This window comes from Cydia pomonella, chromosome 16 (genome assembly GCF_033807575.1).
Source record: "Cydia pomonella isolate Wapato2018A chromosome 16, ilCydPomo1, whole genome shotgun sequence".
Taxonomy (NCBI): domain Eukaryota; kingdom Metazoa; phylum Arthropoda; class Insecta; order Lepidoptera; family Tortricidae; genus Cydia; species Cydia pomonella.
The window spans coordinates 2,240,159-2,262,367 of NC_084718.1; the positions used below are offsets into that span (position 1 = coordinate 2,240,159).

A 22,209-nucleotide genomic window follows, 5' to 3' on the forward strand; every position below is an offset into this window, starting at 1 on the left:
AAATTTCCCGCCAAAGGTCCCGCCAAATTTCTTTACGACCTATAATTGTCCCTCGCCAACGGACTTTCACACCGGCATCGTAAATTTTAAAAAAGGAACCTTTTACAAACCGCCCCTTCTTTTTTGTGGCCAGTCGTAAAGGGTATAAAAAGCGGGGATCGGACTATAGATTTCGCCTTTGTGACTTTTTTCTTTTGCTGACAAAAAAGGTAATATAGTTTTATTATTTTTCTAAATCGTTATGGGTTTTCGGTATTTCGGATGTAAATTAGGAAATGGAGGTTATAAGAGTAATTGTTGAGCGAAAGCGATTGGTTGAAAAAAGCCTGGACCCTGGGTACGTCCTTAAACTACGTCCAAAAGAGAGGTATGGGCATTGTGAATTTCATATCGCTTTGTGTGGTAGGGCACAGCCAGTGGATGTCATTCCAGATCTAGAGCAGAGCCCAACTGGGGAAGTACCTCCACCTTACAAAAAACCGCAGCCAAATAACACTAGACCCTACTCATAGTGTTGTGTTCCTGCCGGTGAGTAAGGTTGCCAGAGCTCAGCGAGGGGGGGGGGGGGGGTTTAGGGTCGGCAACGCGCATGTGACTCATCTGGAGTTACAGGCGTACATAGGCTACGGAGACTGCTTACCATCAGGCGGGCCGTATGCTTGTTTGCCACCAACGTAGTATAAAAAAAAAAGGGGGATACGTGATTCTGGTTGCGTAGTCACTTGCATCTCTTGCCTTTTGTTTAATTGTTTAAAAATATCCGACGACCGGTTGGGCCTAGTGGCCCTGCCTATGAGGCCGATGGTCCTGAGTTCGAATCCCGGTAAGGGCTTTTATTTGTGTGATGAGCACAAGTATTTGTTCCTGAGTCATGGGTGTTTTCTATGTACATATTTAAGTATTTAGATATATCTTCTTGAGCTTACTGGGGGGCTGGAATGACCTAACTATAATATTTGTTTATTGAGTAGGTATGGATTTTTCGACAGTACCCACCGTCAAAGAGAATTTGAAATAGAGGTTGAATGTTAAAGAAAATTTTGTAGTCACTGTACATTTACTGCCATCTTTAGACACATGATTAAAACTTTTAGGACGCCATTTGACTTTAATCCTTATTCTTTGACTGATATGTGTTAAATATCAAGAAGTTGCGCCATCTTACCGGGCATAGGCCAAAGGTTGTGGCGCCTCCGCTCGAAACGATGCCGCCATACGTTTGGACATTGATCTATAAGATGGCGCCACTTTTTGATATTTAACAAATTTAACACATATCAGTGAAAGAATAAGGATCAAAAGTTTGGCGTTCTAAGTTTTAATCATGTGTCTAAAGATGGCAGTAAATGTACTGCGACTACAAAGTTTTATTTGACAATCCATCTCTATTTCAAATTCTCTTCTACCGTACAGTCCGTACGAGGTACCAAACCTCAAGCTGAACTTCCATATTTCACCCGATAAATGAACGTTATATAATTCCAGACTTGCGATAAAACCAAGAGTTTAGGTAGTCTAGGTCTGACTATGACTAATTTGTAATGCTTACATATTTTAGGCGGCCTTGACTTCCAGTTCATGAATGACTGCGATAAAACCTAAAATCTAGTGTTTGTAGCTACCTAATTTATTTGTACGTGAATAGCCGGGTCCACACAGAGCGAGCTTACGCGCGAGGCAATTTCCATACGCACAAACCGGCCAGTGTAGACGTGCCTCGGTCGAGGAAAACGCACGCGCCGCCTCGGCCGAGGCACGTCTACACTGGCCGGTTTGCGCGTGAGGAAATGACTCGCGCGTACGTGCTCGCTCGCTCGCTCTTTGTGGACCCGCCTAATGCTGTTTGAGTTGCGTTGAGATTAATAATTTACGAATTTAATTAGTATTTTGTAGAGTATGGATTTCATATTGCCAAGGTTTTGTAGTAAAAAATTAATGTGAGCGATAAAAAATACAGAAGCGTGGCCTAGCGACTTGCAATCCGGAGGTCGTGGGTTCAAATCCTGGCTCGTACCAATGAGTTTTTCGGAACTTATGTACGGAATATCATTTGATATGTACCAAATTCTTTTCGGTGAAGGAAAACATCGTGAGGAAACGGACTAATCTCAAAAAGGCCTAGTTGGAAAGTCAGTGGGAGTCGCTTTCGTAAAAACTAGTGCCTACGCCTATTATTTATTTAAACTTTATTGCACGATATAAAATTGTACAAATGGCGGACTTAATGCCTTAAGGCATTCTCTAACAGTCAACCATTGGGTCAAACAGAACCATTAGGTCTAGTAGTTGCCAAGCGGACCCCAGGCTCCCAGGAGCCGTGGCAAAAATGACGGGACAACGCGATGAAGACGATAAATGTCATTATCGTCTTTCTCGCGTTGGCCCGTCATTATTATTACTGCAAAAACATATAATTCTTAAGTCTCTTAACATTAAAACTGTTAAGATTAAGTGAAGTATTTATGTCTATTTTTTAATTAGGTACCTATAGTCAATTTTTTTATACCGTAGACTAAAATGACATTTCATGTGTTGCTGATTTTTTGTCTTATAAATAGTGATGTGCTACAACCGGTACAAACCGAAAATAAACTATTGGGAGTTACTTATTTAGACAATGATAAATATTTATAAGAAACCACCCATGACTCAGGAACAAACATTCGTGCTCATCACACAGATAAATGCCCTTACCAGGATTTGAACCCGGGACCATCGGTTTCATAGGCAGGATCACTACCCACTAGGCTAGACAGGTCGTAAATAAATGCGTTGCGTACATTGTACAATAAATTTGTAACAAAGCCTTTACACGCTCCAGGACCCGCTTTCTTTGAAGGACAAATTTTCCCATGACATTTTTTGTAGGTATTGTCTGATGTGAGTTTTTTTGCCAACCATACAATATGCAGCTCAGTTCCCTACGATGTACACTTGGCACGAGACTGTGCGCTATGCAATTTAAACTGACGTGAGATATACTAACATTAAACTCACGTGTTAAACATTAAACTCGCGATGCAGTGCAGCCCTTCACAAGGTGTTAGTGTCCAAGCTTCTAAGCAGACGCACCAAGATCCGAATCTATAAGACCGTGATTCGCCCAATCCTAACCTACGGATGCGAAGCATGGACACTAACACTCAAGGAAGAAAATATGCTGCTAGTTGCCGAGAGGAAAATCCTCCGTAAAATACTGGGCCCCAAACGAAGACCGGATGGAAGTTGGACAGTCCTTAAGAACCGTGAGATTGAAGACCTAGTTGCTGAACCTAACATCATGGGAGAAAGTAAAGCACACAGACTCCGTTGGTTGGGCCACCTTGAGAGAATGGACTAAGATCGGTACGTAAAAAGAGCGTACCTGGGTCGCCTAGCAGGAGGACGTCCTATCGGACGCCCTAGGTATCGCTGGAGCGACATGGTGGAGGCGGATCTGCGCGAGCTTCGAGTCGACAATTGGCGAGAGGTCGCACAGGACCGAGAAAAGTGGCGCTGTCTTGTGTCGGAGGCCAAGTCTCATTTTGGGTCGCTGAGCCAACGGAGTAGTAGTAGTTTCACTCGTGCGACATGTTTCGGAGAGGTCTGAGAGCCTAGGTCTCCTTTCTCAAGCACTAATTTGTCCGGTTTCTCTATCGGCTTTTGCTGATTCCGCATTGATATGTGTGGAGACTGTGGGGTGACTCTAACAGTTGATGTAAGAAGTGAGTTTTTATGCGAACCGTACTGTTTTCAGGCACAATGATATGCTGCTACCTGCTGTACAGTCAACAAAAGACGACGGCGGACGAGGCGCTCAGGTTCTACGGTACGAGACGGACGCATGATGAGAAAGGTGAAACGCTTTTTTCTGATTTCGGTCCTACTACAAATAGCCTGACAGAGATGTAGATTTCGTAAATATTAGTGCCTTTGGCAATTCTTGGAATTAATTGCCAAGCGGACCCTATCGGGCCCCCATGATCCGTGGCAAGCAATCGCAACGCTAGGAAGAATTAAGAGGTTTTTTACCCGACTACAGGAAGTGGCATGCGCTGATAAGCAGCCTATGTATTTAAGGGGCTCACCGCAGTTTTCATCGATTTTTGACAAGTTTTGAGTTGTTACTCCCACATTTTCACTACAGATAGAATTATAAGACAAAGGGCTATCGGTTCTTCAATCTTTTATCTCCATTCTGGTCTGCCGGATTTTGGAAGAAATAAATGCTTATTTTTTTTAGGATAATTTTGAACATTGTCTAAAAAATACTTTTTTTGTTACTCGATGGCTGTGAAGGATCTTTCGCATACGAAATATACATATTTGGGTTCGTCTCTGATGTCTCTAAAAACTGGTCAGAGATTTTAATTTCGAAATAATTACCACAAAAGTTATAGCCAGAAAATCAGTTTCATGGCCTAAAATTGTCCAACTTTGATGCCAAATATCTCGAAGACAATGAACTTTGAAGTAAATATGGGATACTATATTGCTTAAAGCCGTTGCTGTTAATATGATAATCTCCAAAAAAAGGGAATCAGATCGAAGGTCATTGGCGCCAGGGAGCCCTTTAAGTATGTTTTTTTTTATTTAGGTAAACAAACTGCCACTACAAGTAATATATACAATACTAATTACTATATTATCTACAATGCGTGTGGCCCACATCGCTTACCACTAATTAGTATAAATAATATTAATGCTGTTTGTTGATGCTGTATGGACAACATAGGCAAGATTTTTATAATCTTTTAAAGAGAAGATTTGTTTTTACTAAAAAACAGGCGGGTAAAAATTCAAACATTTTGTTGCAACTTAATGCAAGCATTGTAAGCAAATGTATTCTAATGGCTAGCATAACTGTTTTCTTTTTGCAAATTGCACCTTAAAGCCACTAGCCCATTACATTCTGAGTTTCGTTTTTATTATCAGGTAGGTAATTATGTTTTGTTCAGAAAGTGTGGGTTTCAATGTAACTACAGTCCAGATGGCACACAATATTCTGTATTCGTTGGCCGCCATGTGCATTTCTATACAATGTGACGTTCAGCAGATGGCGGGGCCGGCCAAAGTAAATGGCAATAAGATGCCTTTTAGATATGTATAACTATGTTTTTCTAAATTATTATTATAAAGAATAAAGATGCCTCACTACTTGAAAAAATCATCGAACGATTATTTTGTGAAATAAAGGAATAATGGCAAAAGTCACTTCTAAAGTTTGAAATGTTATATGTTTAGCTTTGCCACAGTACAGACGCCATCAGATTCGAAGCGGCCATGGTGCTCATAAATATCTGAACATACTTCAACTCTATATGATACACAATTATACAAGTTGCAAAAATGCTTTCTTCTGCAGAATTTTTGGGCCTTATGATTTAGCGATTATGATTAGGTTTGAATCGTGTATTTTTTCATAGTAGTAGTGCCTGTCATTAAAAAAATTGTTTAAATTTGAACTTTAATAGAAGCCAATATAGTTCACTATTATAACTGCCATATATGGCTTCATATGAACTAGATGGCTAAACGTCTTGATAATAGAGATTTGTTCAGATATTTGTCTACACCTTGGCTTGGCTTATATCTGATGGTGTCTGTACAAAGTTAAATCAGAACGATAATTAATTTGAAATATAACATTTCCAGGCGTAACGATACCATCGCAGCGGCGCTACGTGGAATACTTCGCGGCTCTCGTCCGCTCCCGCCTCACATACACCGCCACTAAGGTCCACATTCGGGAGCTCATCATGTCGCCTCCACCCATGCTGAATGGTGGACAATGTTCGCTGGAGCTTACTGTGTCGCAGGCCAGTCCGCCTCTGAAGGTAACAGAATGTACAGAATTCCCACCGTCTATACTTCGTCTCCCATACACAACTAAAGTCCACATTCGGGAGCTCATCATGTCGCCTCCACCCATGCTGAATGGAGGCCAATGTTCGCTGGAGCTTACTGTGTCGCAAGCTAGTCCGCCGCTGAAGGTAACAGAATGTACAGAATTCCCATACACGACTAAAGTCCACATTCGGGAGCTCATCATGTCACCTTCACCCATGCTGAATGGAGGACAATGTTCGCTGGAGCTTACTGTGTCGCAGGCCAGTCCGCCTCTGAAGGTAACAGCATGTACAGAATTCCCACCGTCTATACTTGGTCTCCCATACACAACTAAAGTCCACGTTCGGGAGCTCATCATGTCGCCTCCACCCATGCTGAATGGTGGACAATGTTCGCTGGAGCTTACTGTGTCGCAGGCCAGTCCGCCTCTGAAGGTAACAGCATGTACAGAATTCCCACCGTCTATACTTCGTCTCCCATACACAACTAAAGTCCACATTCGGGAGCTCATCATGTCGCCTCCACCCATTCTGAATGGTGGACAATGTTCGCTGGAGCTTACTGTGTCGCAGGCCAGTCCGCCTCTGAAGGTAACAGAGAATGTACAGAATTCCCACCGTCTATACTTCGTCTCCCATACACAACTAAAGTCCACATAGTAAGTGTTTTTATCGGTTCAAGTACATGCATCACTCCGCAAACGAAGCCGTGCCCATATCATTAGTGGCGTCACTTCTATCTATCAGATCACTAACCGGCTATTGAGCCAATTTTTAGGACATATTATGAATATTCTTATCATTAAAACGTACTTAAATACTATTTGGTGTTTTTACTCTAGTGGAAATCAATTTTGAATATATATCAATATTGAATCTTATTATAAATAAGATACTTTATATAAATGCCTGGGTTCAGACGGGTTAATGTCTTTGATATACCTACTGTATTCTTCGGTATTTGCTTTCCATTTCAGAAATTTAATGACTAACAAAATATTTGTGCGTCACATGAAAAAATGCATTTACAAATATATAAAGAACGTCAGTAAAAATGTAGTAACGTATATGTAAAGTATGTCAGTAATTCCCGGGCGTAGAGTTACAGACGTCACGCCACAGGTTGAGTTCGAGACACGTACGGATTTCAGACGAGACAGATACAGATGGCTTAGCACAGTAATGTCAGTATCTTGCCCGCGAGATCGACTACCCGTCTGTTTCTATTGTATACAGTTAGAAAAAGACAGAGATACAGTTGCGACGCTCCTGTGCTTCGGACGCTATGCTCAGAACGGTTTGCGGCTTTGACCGAGGACTTGCCGTTCCTTAGCTCGTCCAGATGTAGGTTAACAGCTACTGAAGGCAACATGAATATGTGCTTGCAGGCGCCAGCGGGCTGCCACGAGGTCCGGCGCGGGCCCGCGGCGGTGTCGGTGGCGCTGACGCACTGCACGCCCATGTGGGGCGACGTGCGCGTGGACGTGTGCTCCAAGCCCAAGGTGTACATGCGCAAGGAGAAGCTGTTCCACTTCTGGTTCAACACCTTCTTCCTGGCCGCGGGGCTGGACGCGGTCCGAGTGGAGCCGGAGGACGGTCAGTGTACACCGACTATATAGCTACACTGTATAAGATGTTTTCGGTCACCACGCATTCCCAATACTCATAATATAAATTAGTATAAGAACGGGAACGGTTCAGTTCACAATCTTGACTGCCCTGTAACGGAACAGTCGATATCTTAAATATAAACTAAAGAAAAATTTTATTCGTAAATCCGACCGACTCGTAGTTTTCTGATTTCTTGTTGTGGCCTTTTTTTCTAAAGTTACAATGGCGCCCAAAATATTTTGAAGCTTAACTTATAGAAAACGACTAATAACTTCTATTACTACCTTTTGAATAATATTAGCCTCTACTCTACGTACACTTGAGTAGAATATAGTATTTTATACAATGCTGAGTTGCCTAAGTAAGGTACGAGATTGAAAAACTTGATTATAATCGTTATTGTATACTACAATTCTTTTTCTACGAGTCATCTAAAATAATATATTTTTACTATAAAACTTAAATACTTAACGAAAATTGGTAAGTATCTCAGTAGACAAAAATTTAATCCAAAACACATTTAAGCGCGCGTTGAATGAATATGCTCATGAAATAGTTGCCCGTTCATGTCTTTTCTATGGAAGCGCGGCGGCACGACGTGATTGACCAAATTCTTTATAGTTGACTACAGCATATCGAAATGAATATTACAATTGAGTTGGGAGTCCATACATGAAAAGTACACTATTATAGTTGGGTATACGAAATCTTAATTCAAGTATTACAAGTAGAAAAACACCCTTTTTAAGCAAGGGTGGTGAAAATAATGTGTACAGTGGTCTTTTAATGTGAACTTTGTATTCCAGGTTCGAATTTGGAGACATTCAAATTAACGTTAAACAAATGGCAGTTGGATGACGCACATAAAGACAAACAGCATAAATTATATAGCGAAGATTTTAAGGTCAGTAATTTTATGAATAGTTTAATTGTTAATCATATTTCAATTAATTATTATTATTTTAGTGTTAAAGTACAATACGTTTGTGACGATGCTTGTGCGGATTACATTTGTGTTTTGACGATGAGGCGGATTGCATTTGTATTTGGTAATCAATGAATTAAAAAACAATTAGAATAACTGGGTTAAGTTTGTTTTGTGTGTTACTTTAATAGTAGTTTATGTGACTGCTACATAATAAAAAGCATTAAAATACACGAGTATGGGTTTAAGAAACGAACGAAGTGAGTTTCTTAAAAGGATCACACGAGTGTTTTAAAGCCTAATTATGTAGAGTTACTATTTATCTACACACATATTAGAAACTTTCTATGATATATTCACTAACTCAAATTACAGCCAACGTTGGGGCATCGTTGCTCTCTTGGCAGAACTAGCGGATATGTGGTGGCGTCACTGAAATATTTTTATCGCTCATTTTACACAAAACTTTTGCTATAGTTAATTTAAAAACCAATAAAACAAATTCATTTTATACTTAAAACTAATTAAAAGATAAACTGGCAAATGGCGGTAATCCATAACTTTTTCACGCATCCGTAGTTTTATGAAATTCAGAGACAAACTAGAGTCGGGGGGCCTATTTCCGTATCGTTCGATACAAACTAACATGCGAGATTTCTATTTCTTTCTATCTTGTTCATGTTTTTTATTTCTATCACGGTTCATGAGATACAGTTTGGTGACAGACGGACAGCGGAGTCTCAGTAATAGGGTCCCGTTTGACCCTCTGAGTACGGAACCTAACGACCACAGTGTATACGTGTTGTATATATATAGTCCTCCTCATCGTTTTCGATGACGGCGGCCCCAAATAAACACATTATGGACGTTGTCTAGCATGAGCCCTAATGTGGCCGGCCAGGCCGAACTTGCTCTTAAATACTCTATTGCACGCGTGACAATAAAGTTGGCCAGCTGCGTCGAACGTGTACACGTAGGAGGGCTCAGGTCTCTTTCCGTAACTGGGGTTTTGTGTATACGTGTCGTCCTCGGCAGGTGGAGCTGATCGTGCAGAAGCTGCCGTCGTCGTCCAAGTTCACGGGCGCCGCCGCGCGCGCCGCCTCGCCGCCCTCGTCCAGCGCCTCGTCGTGCTCCGAGCCCGACACCGAGCCCGACGAGCACTGGGACTCGGGTGAGCGTGCAGCCCCGCCCTGCCTCGCCGCCCGCCCCCGGCTCGGGGACGTGCGCGCCTCCTGGCGGGAGTTTAGTGGAAAATTTGACAAAAAAAAGAATAGGGATAGCTAGTGAAAGTGTTACGATTAGACGGATTCTTAGTATATTTTTTATGAAGTTTATCTGAAACTATGTTGTGCACGGGTCTCGATAGATAGCGCTCCGCTCGGAATACTGTAGATGGTGTCCACTCGAAGAAGCTTTAGATGAACTCGGCAAGGTCGAGCCGTCTTCGTCTTTCCCCGATTGACGTGAATTTTCTTGGAAAAAAATCTACATTCGATAAACAGCAAACATAATTCCATTAAACCGATAGAACTACATAGTAATGAAAGGGAGCTTAAACTGAAATGATAGCAAAAACCAATATATGATTCATGATTCCACAATTTCATAATATACATTTTTACGAATATAAGCGCTCGACAACATTATAACGTACTTAATTTCATACATATATTGATTTCTGGTTATCGAATAAAAGACGATATCCACAGGCTCTAATTCTTAAGGCCTGTCGGATACGTGTACGTGAACGCGTTGTAATATACAGATCCTCATGAGAGATGACACACCGCATGAGTGGCATGTGACGTGATACATGTTTACGCACACGGTATGCTCTGGCCTTAAATATAATCTTAAATCTGGGAAATATAAGTAGAAGCGGAGTAGTAGGCAAAGTTGTATAATTTAGTTTAATAAAAGTGAGCTGTGTGAAGTGTGCTACAGGAATATGATGCACGTACTGACACAATTTGTATGTATAATGAAACTATTATTATCTATGTGATATAAAGTAAAAACGTTAAACTGGTTAAACACTAAGAATTACGTTTATTTCTGTCGATATCCACATAAATTAAAATCATCTTAAGTTATGCTGACTATAGCAGAAGAATATAAAGCTTTGGTTTTCTAGAATAGCGGTGCCGTCTTGTAGCGGCCGTAATGTTACGGACGCAAAATAATGTTCTTTTAATCACCGCCCTCTAGGAAACCGCATCGTTTTATTTACATAAACAACGTTTTAGTGACGTCATTCAATAGCTGTATTACGCCCGCTATAATTATGATGGCACTATTATTCTACGAAACTAGAGCTTAACTCATTAAAAGATTTGCTTTTATTACAACTTTATGAGATGTGTGCTTCTGTTTGCATGTTGGCTATAAATAAATTTGTCCATATCATTGTGTCAGAAAGTGCATCGTATAAATATTGGTTTAACGAATGTATATAGTACACAATTATTCCGAGGGAGGTGGGCGTTGGTGCGTCACGCGAAACGATTGATCTCTTGAACCGATAACGATTCTCAGACCGAGGCTAAAGAGGCAAAATAATCGTAAAAATTCAAATATTTTAGCCATTATTATGGCCACTCCTAAAGTCATACTGACTTTATATCGGTTGTCATACAGCGTGTATTTAAAAAAATAATATGACTAAATTTTTCTACAAACTATAGTCTGTATCTTTAGGTATTTAAAAAAAGGTAAACAAAATCTACCCTCAAATGGCTCCTTAAGGCAGCTGAGGGTAGATGAAAACATTACATGATCAAATAATGTAGGTTTAAAGTCAGGTCGTTCAGTGACAGATCCAGGCGGTTTTGTATTTGGTTGGTTAACCAATAAATATTAAAACTACCCGAAAATGTACAAATTGTTTGTTTACCTTTTTTTAAATACCTAAAGATACAGACTATAGTGCTGAACATTGGGCAAGCCAATAAGAATTTTTTAATTTTATTTATACCACGACGGTGGCAAACAAGCATACGGCCCGCCTGATGGTAAGCAGTCACCGTAGCCTATGGACGCCTGCAACACCAGAGGCATTACATGCGCGTTGCCGACCCTTTAAAAACCTGTACACTCCTTTTTTGAAGAACCCCATACTGTAGCCCCTCGGGAAAACCTCGGCAGGAAGCTCATTCCACAGCCGAAGCGTTCGCGGGAGGAAATTCCTCTTAAACCGCACAGTACGTAGAATCAAGTCCTTTCCCCTTTCATTGGCTAAACCCGGTCGTGTCCGAAATGTTTCCTTTCGTTTCATGGTGATGGTCAAAGTACTCGTATTTATCATGTGACGTTGGCTATGGAATACAATATGGAGTCAAAATGTATAGGTATCAGAATATGTGTAAATTTACTACAGCTTGGCCAGCGAGTCGCAGCACAAGCTTTTTTAAATTCTTTATACACGGTGTATCACAAGAAACCCGATTTTTTTTAAACGTGCATTTCTGAAGCCAAAAGTAAAATATGGTATACTTATGAGTTTAAATAAGTTTCGCCAAATATTTTTTTTTTATTACAATGTGTACATAAAAATCAAATGTTATTAGTAAAGGTGTCACTTAAATTGGGTTTTTAATTTTAAAACCTAGTTTTTGCAAAGTGTTATTGGTCACTTTTTTACATCTATCAATGAGGGTATTTAGACTACATCCCGTAGTAGCAACTTCGCCATCAAAAAGGCGTTTAGCACGAAGTAACAATAATGTTTTTTTTTTTTTTTTATTGTTACTAACTCTGAAACTAGGCGTATTCCAGAAAAGTTTATAGGATATTTTAGTCTTTAAATATTATCAGGAATACATTATTAAAATCTTCCGGGTTCCTCGTGAAACATCGTGTATATGGCAACAGTTTTGCCTATTAAAGTCTGACCAAGTTAAGTTGGCAGCGATTTAGATATCCCAGCCTGTGCAAGTGTTCCTAATAATTTCATAGTTCGTAATACGTCATAATTTCATAGAAGTTTGACGTTTAAAATAACACTTGCACTGTCTGGGCTGTAAAAATCGCTGCCAACTTATCTTAGTCTGACTTTAAGTAAGTTGTCAGTTTCTAGATGTTATTTCGTTTCATAGTAATTTTATAGCTACACGCTTAATGTATAAATGCATTTTGGGTTCATATTGAATGTGTGTACGTTGGAAAAGGAAATTGTGGCATACAAAATTTGGGTTGCTCATTCATTCAAAATTGGTCCGTTAGAATCGAGGTGGGTTATGGCGAGATTCAATAAATTATAACCAAGATAGCAAGACTGGTAAGAGTTAAATAATAATAGTGGGTGGTATTTAATGAAATAATTAAATTTGTTGTTTGTCACGTGCAAAAAATATTGCGGTTTTTTAAATTAAAAGATAGATTAGTAAATAATGCTATCAGTAAGCATAGAGAATTAGATTAGTCAGACCAAGCTAAATCTACAGACTTTCCATTGACAAAGTGTAGGTGTCATAACCGTATTTTTTATGAAAACGTGACGCTTTGGCACTTCAACGTTTTGTCACGACAAGTTTACGCAGTTAGAATTGGGCCAGTGGTTCTTAACCTTTCAGTTATAAGGGGCCACATATTTTGAGGACCACCAACTGTTTGAGACTGACTTATTATGACGAATAATCATAGTAATAGGTCGTCCCGTTTATGTTAAATATATTCGCGGAACACTTGAGGTGCTTCCAGGAGTGGAGCACCGGGTAAACCTTTGAACGCCACGCATATCGTGTGCAGCGCGTCATCGTGAACCTTGTCGGCATGCACAAAGGCTGTAACCTCGCGCGTCATTTGACGTCTTTAACGGTGAAAGGTTAAGAAGCACTGGTTTGGTCGGAGTGTAGGGATACAGTGTCGGTAATGTGGTCCTGACGTGTGTGGTGCCGCAGGCGCGCGCGGGGTGCGCGTGGAGCGCGTGGGGCGCTACCGGCCGCTGTCGCCGCCCGAGCCCGCGCCCGCGCCCGCGCAGCCGCCCGACACGTAACGTACAGCCGCTCTACACACTCACCCGTGGCGCAGTTTATTGCCTATTGTATATGTTATGGTTTTTGGTGGCCCATGAGGGGTACAATCATTCCTCCTTTATTAGATACTTAACAACAGATCCGACTTCTCGTAAATATTCTTATTCGAAATCATACTTACAATTAAATAGTAGCATCTGAAATTTAAATAAACTTACGCGATATAAATCAAATAATGCCGGTCTGAGGTCTAATATTGTTGGATAAAAGTCATATAACTAAATAAACGTTATATAATATTGGATAAAAATGTATGCACAAGTCAAATATTTAATCTTTAAATAACGCAGGATATAACTCAAATATAAACGACTAATAACGTGGGATAAATTGAAATTGAAAGTCTTTATTTCAGGTCTGTCGGCCCATTTTTTTTTTTGTTAGTTTACCCTGTACTTAAAAATATATATTAGTTGAATACATAACATGACTTATAAAATAAACAAATTAAATTACATTAAATGTATAAATTTACTAACTTCAATTCAACTTATATTACATTAAAATTATAAATAAATAATTTACTAAAAGTGAAATATTAAGGCCACAAACTGCGCCACCGCAAGTCAAGCTCATCCGCTAGCCTCAGCTTGACGCGACTCGTATCGTCCATCGCTTGCTGTCCACCGTTTGTCGTATATGTCCGTCTCACTCATGCACCGGAACCCTTTCAAACTTAGAAGGGATCCTGAGATTCCTGAGGTGAAATGTGTCCATCGCATTATTATTGCATTTGTACGTTTCTCTAAATGGCGCAGCCATGAGCTGTCCCCTACGAGTACCAACGCATTTTCGTATATTACTTACATTTTTTCAACATTTCAAGTCAATGATTTTACTAAGAATTTTTCACAAGCATTGACAAAAAAACTGCTGCCTACTCCTGCAAATCTTCAGAAAATTCGCGTTTGTGCAAGGCTTCAAAAGTCGTATAACTCCCGTATTTCGTGTGAGATTGCAATCTAATATGTATTATTTTTACTATTATTTTTAATTTGTGATAGACACAATTCTACCTCTAATCGTTTTATGTGATTCTCGTGTGAATATTGTGTGCTTTCTATGTGCATGAATTTGCGTGTTTACACTTTGACATGGATAAAAAGGATTCAACTACAAATTGTTTTAGTGAATTTCAACTTTATGTTACCATCATTATGACTGAAATTACACAGATGTAAATGGGAGAATCAACTCTTTAGCGTCACTCGTTGCCATGGTTACGATTAGTTGTCCAGGGGACAAAAGTTCATTGAAATACTGATTTTATGGTACTTAAGTGTATCAAACTTGCGTTTTTGTGGTCGTTATAACCAATGTCCATAATGGGCCCCCTACTAAGCATGTTAATAGAACGGCATACAACGTCTCTTCAAATAAACTGTGCCACTGTTGTCCCTTGGACAACGGGACAGGATAACAAAACAAAAAAAGTTGATTCACCCAAATGCATCCTTGATAGATAGTCTATGCTAAAATGATAATCTATTATTAATACGTCATTCATGTTTTGTTTGCTATTAAACTTGTTATACAATGTTTTAAAAGGTACTATTTTCAGTTACATATTTTTTTCTAGTGACATTTCTTACAGGCTTTTTTATTTCCTTGTGTAATGTGTTTCGTGTAAATAAATGCGTAATATGGTAAATATGCTTGCTTTTATCTTTTTAACTATTTTGTTTGCCGTTTTTTTTGCTATGGCTATTATATTTTATATGCTATTTACCACCTTACGTATTCAAATTAGGGCCAGTTCAGCTGATTACTTCTTGTCACACATTTCTATTCATTTTAGCGCATTTAATAATGCGGTATAATTTTTCGTGTAATTTTAATGATTATAGTACAACAAAGACTGGGGTGACTAAATAGTTGTATCGATCCATTTTAATAATAAAAAAAACTTCCGTGAGACTCGGAAATGTGAAATATATTTATAATGGGTCAATGAAGTGATTTTGATTCTATATCACTAACATGTTTTGATTCGTTACGGCCCGACGTTAGCGAGTACGGTGAAGTGTTCTCATAATTGAAACATATGGAACGAAATTAGATCAGAATTATGTGACTAACTAGCGTAAATCTAAAATAGGCCCTTGAGGCATTGTACCAAGGATGCTGGCGGCATTTCCTCGTATCGCAATGCTGATACGTTGTGCGAGGAAGCCGTCAGGTCTTCGGTCACCAGTTACGTCAACCAGACGCTTCGCGATTTCTGCAAAAAAACTTGTGCGCGCTGGGACCCCATGGTCCTAGAGTTTCAATAAAATATATATTCAATATGTACCAATGCTTCGGTGAACTCGTAGCAACAAAAGTTTTATGTATATGGTACTTTTGTGCGACAAGCAAGTCTCAGTTGTGCATGCCTTTATTGTTTTATGACTAAATTCTTCATCCCATGTTTTAACTTCATTTGCTACACCGCTTGCACAAATGCATCACTCTGCCCATGAACAGATTGAGTTTTTAGACGCATTCTTTTCTAATTTTAGCGTTGATTTGAACTTCATTATTTTGCTTGCGAAAATTCTTATACAAAGTAACATTAGCACGACATTTTTGTGAATAATTTAGAGTAAAATGTGATGTTTTACAACTGTTTTAAAGTTTGCGTTTAAAAATTTTCATGCCTTTTGTATATTGTGTTTGGTGAGATCAGATTTTTGGAATATTTACGTAAAAGTAGCGCAAGTTAAAAATTTCTAATCTCACTAAAGGAACTGTGTTGGTCGCATTTATCGGCACGAATAAAAGCTCCTTTAATACTGTATAAAGCGAGAAACCTCTGTGATGCGACCGTCATGGGTCCTTAAGGCCCGATTTGACCCAACAAGAATATTCGTTTTAATTAATTATAAGGTATTTTTGGACTCCACTTACAGAATGTCGGTAAAGCAGAAGGAGCGAATCATATATACCCCATTTCACTTACCATGGCGGGATTCCACTCGAGACTGTCATTAGGCGTAAACAATACGAGTAGTGACAACGAAAGATACCTGTAAAACTTTTTTTGCGGCTTCATGTCTTACAATGTGACTTTCCACTGTTGATCCTTTCGTGTTATTAAATGACGGACATAGAAAGATAGAATACTCTTTATTGGCACACAGTACAAGATACAAGAAAATCACACATGACATGTCAGTCTGATGAAAATATTTTAATACTATTTGTTGTTGGACTAATAGGGACTTAGTAGGGAATTATTAAATAAATAATTAACTTTGTAAGCTTTTTACCGTTACGTAATTGTTTAAACTGTATATACGACTTTTTTTTAGTTTTTAAACTTCAAAATATGTATTTATCCAAGTAGTATCAAGTATAGTTTGTCAAAGGGCTATCTCATTTCAAACATAGACAGAGGGAGTCATACTATCTTTGTCTTACACTAGTACTAGCATCCAAAAGAAAAGGATGAGTATAGTTTTTATTGTTCTTATTTACTGACAAATTGGTTTGACCAACTATATCTAACCCGACTTTACTTCACTGTAGGTATACCATCACACGCTGACTTTGAAGAGCAGAGCTCGTAAAGCAATTGTTAATTGTTAATCAACATTATGGTTCTCTTTGTGGTTTAAAGTGGAATCCGCCATGTTATATGAAATGAGGTATACGAATAAGAGATGTCTTGCCCTATTGTCTTTACCACATCGTTTTTTTAAAGTTAAAATTTACTAATCAAGCAATAAATTCTTGTTCGGCCTAATCGACACTGACTCTGTTCATGGCACACAAAATGGCCGTCACGCTTATATGGGTTTCTTGATTCCAGGTGAATCTACATACTTGTGAAACACGCGGGTGCTCTCGCTTTCCCCTCCCCGAGGCAAAGGCTCCCCTAATACGGTGCACTAAAGACTAAAATCCTCTGAAGCCTTTACTCTAGTGATGTTACGAACTAATTTGTGTGTAGATAATCTTGTAGGGTCGTGGAGTTTTTTGTACAGAGATTTTTAAAAACTCATGTGATAGTAAGTGGAAATGCGGACAATCTAGTGATCTTGGTACTGTACGTTACCTCGATGTAAAAACGGTGTTTTTTTTGATACATTTTAGTTTTCAAGGTCACAATGTGTGCTCTTGTCTTTATGACTGAATGAAAAGTACATTGAATTAGCTTTTTTTGACCTTTTTTTTTTGTCTAACGCACTTTTTGGAGAGGCGATGGTCGAGGAGAGTAGATGTTATTTGGCCTGTCACTACTGGAATAGGCAAAGGCCATAAATAAACTTTATTATATTGTAATACGATTTACGAATGGACATTTGGTTGTGTTGATTATTCTTGCACGATTGTGCAGCGCCATCTGGCGGAGCTGTTATGGAAACAGCTTAGAAATGTGCAACTGAATTCATTTGTCCAACCTTTGAGTTTATTTTATAAAAAAATCGTTAGACCTGATTTCGGATTGTTATAAATATGATATAATCTGATATTGGGGTTTAACGGATTTTTGATAAAAATCGTATTACTTGCATATGGGAATTATGATTACCATAGTGATATTTCGGTCTGAAGTTTTGACATCTATTCTTTTCGATACATCTAATGAGGCTGTTTGTCACTAGTAAAAATAAATGAGCTACCATTTAAGCACTGTCCCTCTCTACTACCGTATCTCTTTCTAACATCGTGAAAAATAGTACTGAAATACGCTGCTGTGCGAAATTAATTTGTTAAGTCATTGTGATCACAATAAGGTGAGTTTAACCCACTAGCGCCCATTGTACCCTGTAGGGTACATCTGGGTTACGGCGTTTGATTCGATTTTCTACTGTCACTCTACCTAACAGCATTAAAAAGATGGTGGGTCCCAAGAGTGGGTGTGGGCGCTAATGGGTTAAGACTAATTTTTATTGACACAACCAGAACTAAACTCACATCACATATTTATTAAAATACTGCATGTATTACAAGCTTATGACCCTCATTCCGGGTCATTCCTGATGCAGAGACCGTCTAACGCGATTGAACGAGGCCAGCGTGGTGGGCACCTTTGCGTCTGGAAGTTATTTGACGTGAGTTTTTTTTTTATGAAGTCATTTCAGCCCCGTTAATTTATCATCACTTCAAAGGTAAATGTCTAGCAAATGGTAGCTATCGCGAATTAAGCATAGGTACAAGTTGCTCGATTGTCTAATATGTATACACGCGGTATATTTGGTTCACGCTGTATATTTTTATTAGTGACAAACTTTATCGATGTTATATCGAGTAGGATTCGCTCCCTGAACGTAGATGATACTTTCTAGCCTTCACGTGGCCAGTGTCGAAATAGATCGAGGATTTTTTTTAAAATTATATTTTGACTTGCGGCCAGTTTTGAATATTTTTGAGTGATTTCCGACAAAAAACCGTTCGAAAATACGACGAAACGCTAAGACATTAGGGTCAGATAGGGTAAATATAAACCACTCAAAACTTTAACACTCAAAAACTTAAGTCTTATTTTTACCCGTGTTTTATATTTACCCCACCTGATCCTACCATTTGGCATCTTGGCGGGCACTAGCGAGTTTCAAGTATTTTTTTATAATTTCACCCTGAGACATAAATAGCGTTCCTTTTGGTAAAAATAATAAATTCCGACCATTATTATTCCAAACGAAAGAGTTATTGATTATATTAGAAATGTGAAGTCTAAGAAAAAATGGTGCCTCTGAATTATTTCTTAGACTATAGATCGTGCCATTCACGAAGACGCATGCCTTGACTCATATTGTCATGTAATTAAAGGTTAGATTTAACAAATCTGCGCGCCATCGTGGATGACACGAACTAAATTGCGTTTTCTTCTACTAATAACTCTTTTACGGTTTCTTTAATTATTCAAATTGTATTTAGAACTAATTAAATGTAAAATACTCGGAAATATACAAAACTGACTGCACTGAGACTATTGTTTAAAATAGTCTCGTAACTTGTTGTAATGTCGAGTTTTAGTGTTATTATAAGAATTCATTGTGAAGGCGTTCTTGGAGGAAGATGGCGTCACAAACTCAACGAACTTTAAAATACCTCGACGTATGATGAAAATAACCGTTGGGATTGTTAACACAAAAATAGCATTGATGACAAAAATGCATTATTCGTAACGAAGCGGGACTCAATCGTACACCAGGGGCCCATTTCTCGAACGGTATTAGGCTAATATTATGAGTGTTGCCATGGTAACCCATACGACTTGACAGTTCGTGGACTAATAATATTAGTCTAATACCGTTCGAGAAATAAGCCTCTATCAAATCGTATGGGTTACCATGGCGGCACACTAATAATATTAGTCTAAGGGCCCATTTCTCGAACGGTATTAGGCTAATATTATTAGTCCACAAGTCAAATCGTATGGGTTTCTATGACAACATACTAATAATATTAGACTAATATGGTCCGAGAAATGGGCCCTTAGACTAATATTTTTAGTGCGCTGCCATGGTGAAACCCATACTATTTGACAAAGGCTTATTTATCGAACGGTATTGAATCTCCATCTCGGTATCCACGAACTTTCAAGTCGTATGGGCTACCATGGCAACATACTAATAATATTAGTCTAAATAATACCCGTTTCTCGAAGTCTAATATTATAAGTGTGTCGCCACGGTAACCTATAAAATTTTACAGTTTGTGGACTGATAATATTAGTGTATTAGTTTGAGAAATGGGCCCTTGTACTGTATTAACACTTTCACAACGTCAGGACAAATAATTAAATTACGCTACAAATCCCATTTATCTGAAATAAAATCGGAAATGACGGTACTTATTTACATTAGTAATGTTATTTTTATTATCTTATACACCTAATGTAAATGTCAAGCAACTTAGGTGCTTAAATCGAACTCGGTTTATATATGTATCTAGATAACGATGACAATTTAAAAAGGTGCTGCGCTGCTGGCCTGACTATGAACCCTTGTCGAAAGTGATTCCTCAGTACATCATACGATATAATGTATTTCCAACGGTTCGGTAACACAAACATCAGGCGGTACGACCGCTCTGCTCGGCGGTCTAACATCGACTGACTAACTGTTAGTGACGTCACCATGACGTAGGCGCTCAAGACGTCTATACACTACAGACTTAATATCTGGAAGACATATAAAAACCCAAAAATGCGCGTTTTCTCACAGATAAGACCTAGATTGATTTTTTGCCCCCGAAAACCCCCATATAGCAAATTTCATCGAAATCGTTAGAGCCGTTTCCGGATTCCTCGAAATATAGATAGGTGGATTGTCAAAGAAAATTTTGTAGCCACAGTAAATTTACTGCCATCTTTCGGCACAGGATTAAAATTTTTAGAACGCTAATTGACTTTGATCCTTATTCTTTCACTGATATGTGTTAAATTTGTTAAATATGCGCCATCGCTCGAAGCGATGCCGCCATACCTTTGGCCTTTGATCCATTAGAGTGCGCCACATTTTGATATTTAACAAATTTAATACATGTCAGTGAAAGAATAAAGATCAAAGTGAAACGGCGTTTTAAAAGTTTTAATCATGTGCCGAAAGATGGCAGTAATATTGTGGCTACAAAGTTTTCATTTGACAATCTATTTCTAAATTATCTTTGCTCTAAAGTAAGGTTCTTAAATAGTTTGTGACGTCATCTTTCCAAGTCAGCCGGGTGATTCGATTCTATTTTAATATTAATTGTTGAAGAACTACATTGCCGAGTGGCGAGGCAGATTTTTCCCACCAGCGTATTTGACTAAGTCTTTTGGAGGTGTTTGTTTAGTTTCGAAAGATCTCAACTGCCGTCAATGTTTGGTTTAGTTGGGAAACGATTTTGGAAGGCGAAATAAGTAGCTTAACTTAAGGTGTTAAGGTTCAAATTGTACACTGCCAAATGGAACCCAAAGCATAGAAAAAGGAATATACTAAGATTAAAATTACGCATGGAAGTGTATACGCCGCGCGCTCGATCAGTAGATACGCCAGTCGGTGCTCCATTCCTCAGAAACGGATCGAAATATCGAGTGAATATTTGACTTAATAATACTTTAGTAACCCGTGTCAAAAAGTAGCCGAAAAAACATCGCGTGATTTGTGCACAAGCCCAAACCTGGTTGCAGCATAATTTATGTGCCATGCAGCTGACAAAACTGGCTAAAAACTAACCCCCTTATTCATAAACATCTACTAAAGTTACGATGCCGCTAATAATCGTTTGTCCCTTTCCGACGTATTGGTATGATGGAAAGGGACAAACGATTAGCGGCATCGTAACTTAGACGCTTATGAATAAGGGGGTAAGTGTCGTAGTATATTCCTTTTTTCTACAAAACCAGTCTTTGTCGATCTGATGTCGTTTCTTAACTCACAATAAATGAAATGTATTGTTAATAAATATTGAAAATTTTTCGAATTATTTGATGTTTCGCTTCTTAGTCCTTGTGAAGGTTCAGTAATTTAATAAGAGCAAAAAAACACAATATGGCGAATACCGTCTTTTAGGTAAGACCGTCTACAAGGTCGTCGCTTCTAACTCTTACGTTGGTACATATATTCCACTTACAGGTCCGTAGAGCGAAGCTTTTCCTTTATGATTTGTGTCTAGGGAATGTAAACCGGTTTTTAATTGTATGTAAAACGTTTACATTTTTATATTCTCTACTTGTGTCTGAGCGAAGAACGTAATAAAATACCAGAGTCTTTGCTGTATCATGTGGCGGTCTTCCCAAACAAAAATTTGATAAGCCGGTCTTACCCACATTGACCTTATGTGACTAGATGTTACATTTTGTGGCTAATTAGAGAGATTAGATATTAGAAAAAACGAT

At 38.7% G+C, this 22,209-nt stretch overlaps 1 protein-coding gene across 1 annotated transcript in view; it reads left to right on the forward strand.

The window, feature by feature from the left end:
• The window catches only part of LOC133526226 (phosphatidylinositol 3,4,5-trisphosphate 3-phosphatase and dual-specificity protein phosphatase PTEN), an 85,514-nt gene extending 64,011 nt beyond the window's left edge, over positions 1 to 21,503 (forward strand). Inside the window, exons 4-10 of the mRNA XM_061862753.1 lie at positions 3,737 to 3,835; positions 5,635 to 5,816; positions 7,217 to 7,424; positions 8,246 to 8,343; positions 9,400 to 9,535; positions 13,263 to 13,353; positions 17,191 to 21,503. Coding sequence (XP_061718737.1) covers positions 3,737 to 3,835; positions 5,635 to 5,816; positions 7,217 to 7,424; positions 8,246 to 8,343; positions 9,400 to 9,535; positions 13,263 to 13,353; positions 17,191 to 17,194 — 818 coding nt within the window. The 3' untranslated portion in view covers positions 17,195 to 21,503. The remainder of the gene's footprint in view (positions 1 to 3,736; positions 3,836 to 5,634; positions 5,817 to 7,216; positions 7,425 to 8,245; positions 8,344 to 9,399; positions 9,536 to 13,262; positions 13,354 to 17,190) is intronic.
• The last annotated feature ends 706 nt before the right edge of the window (positions 21,504 to 22,209 follow it).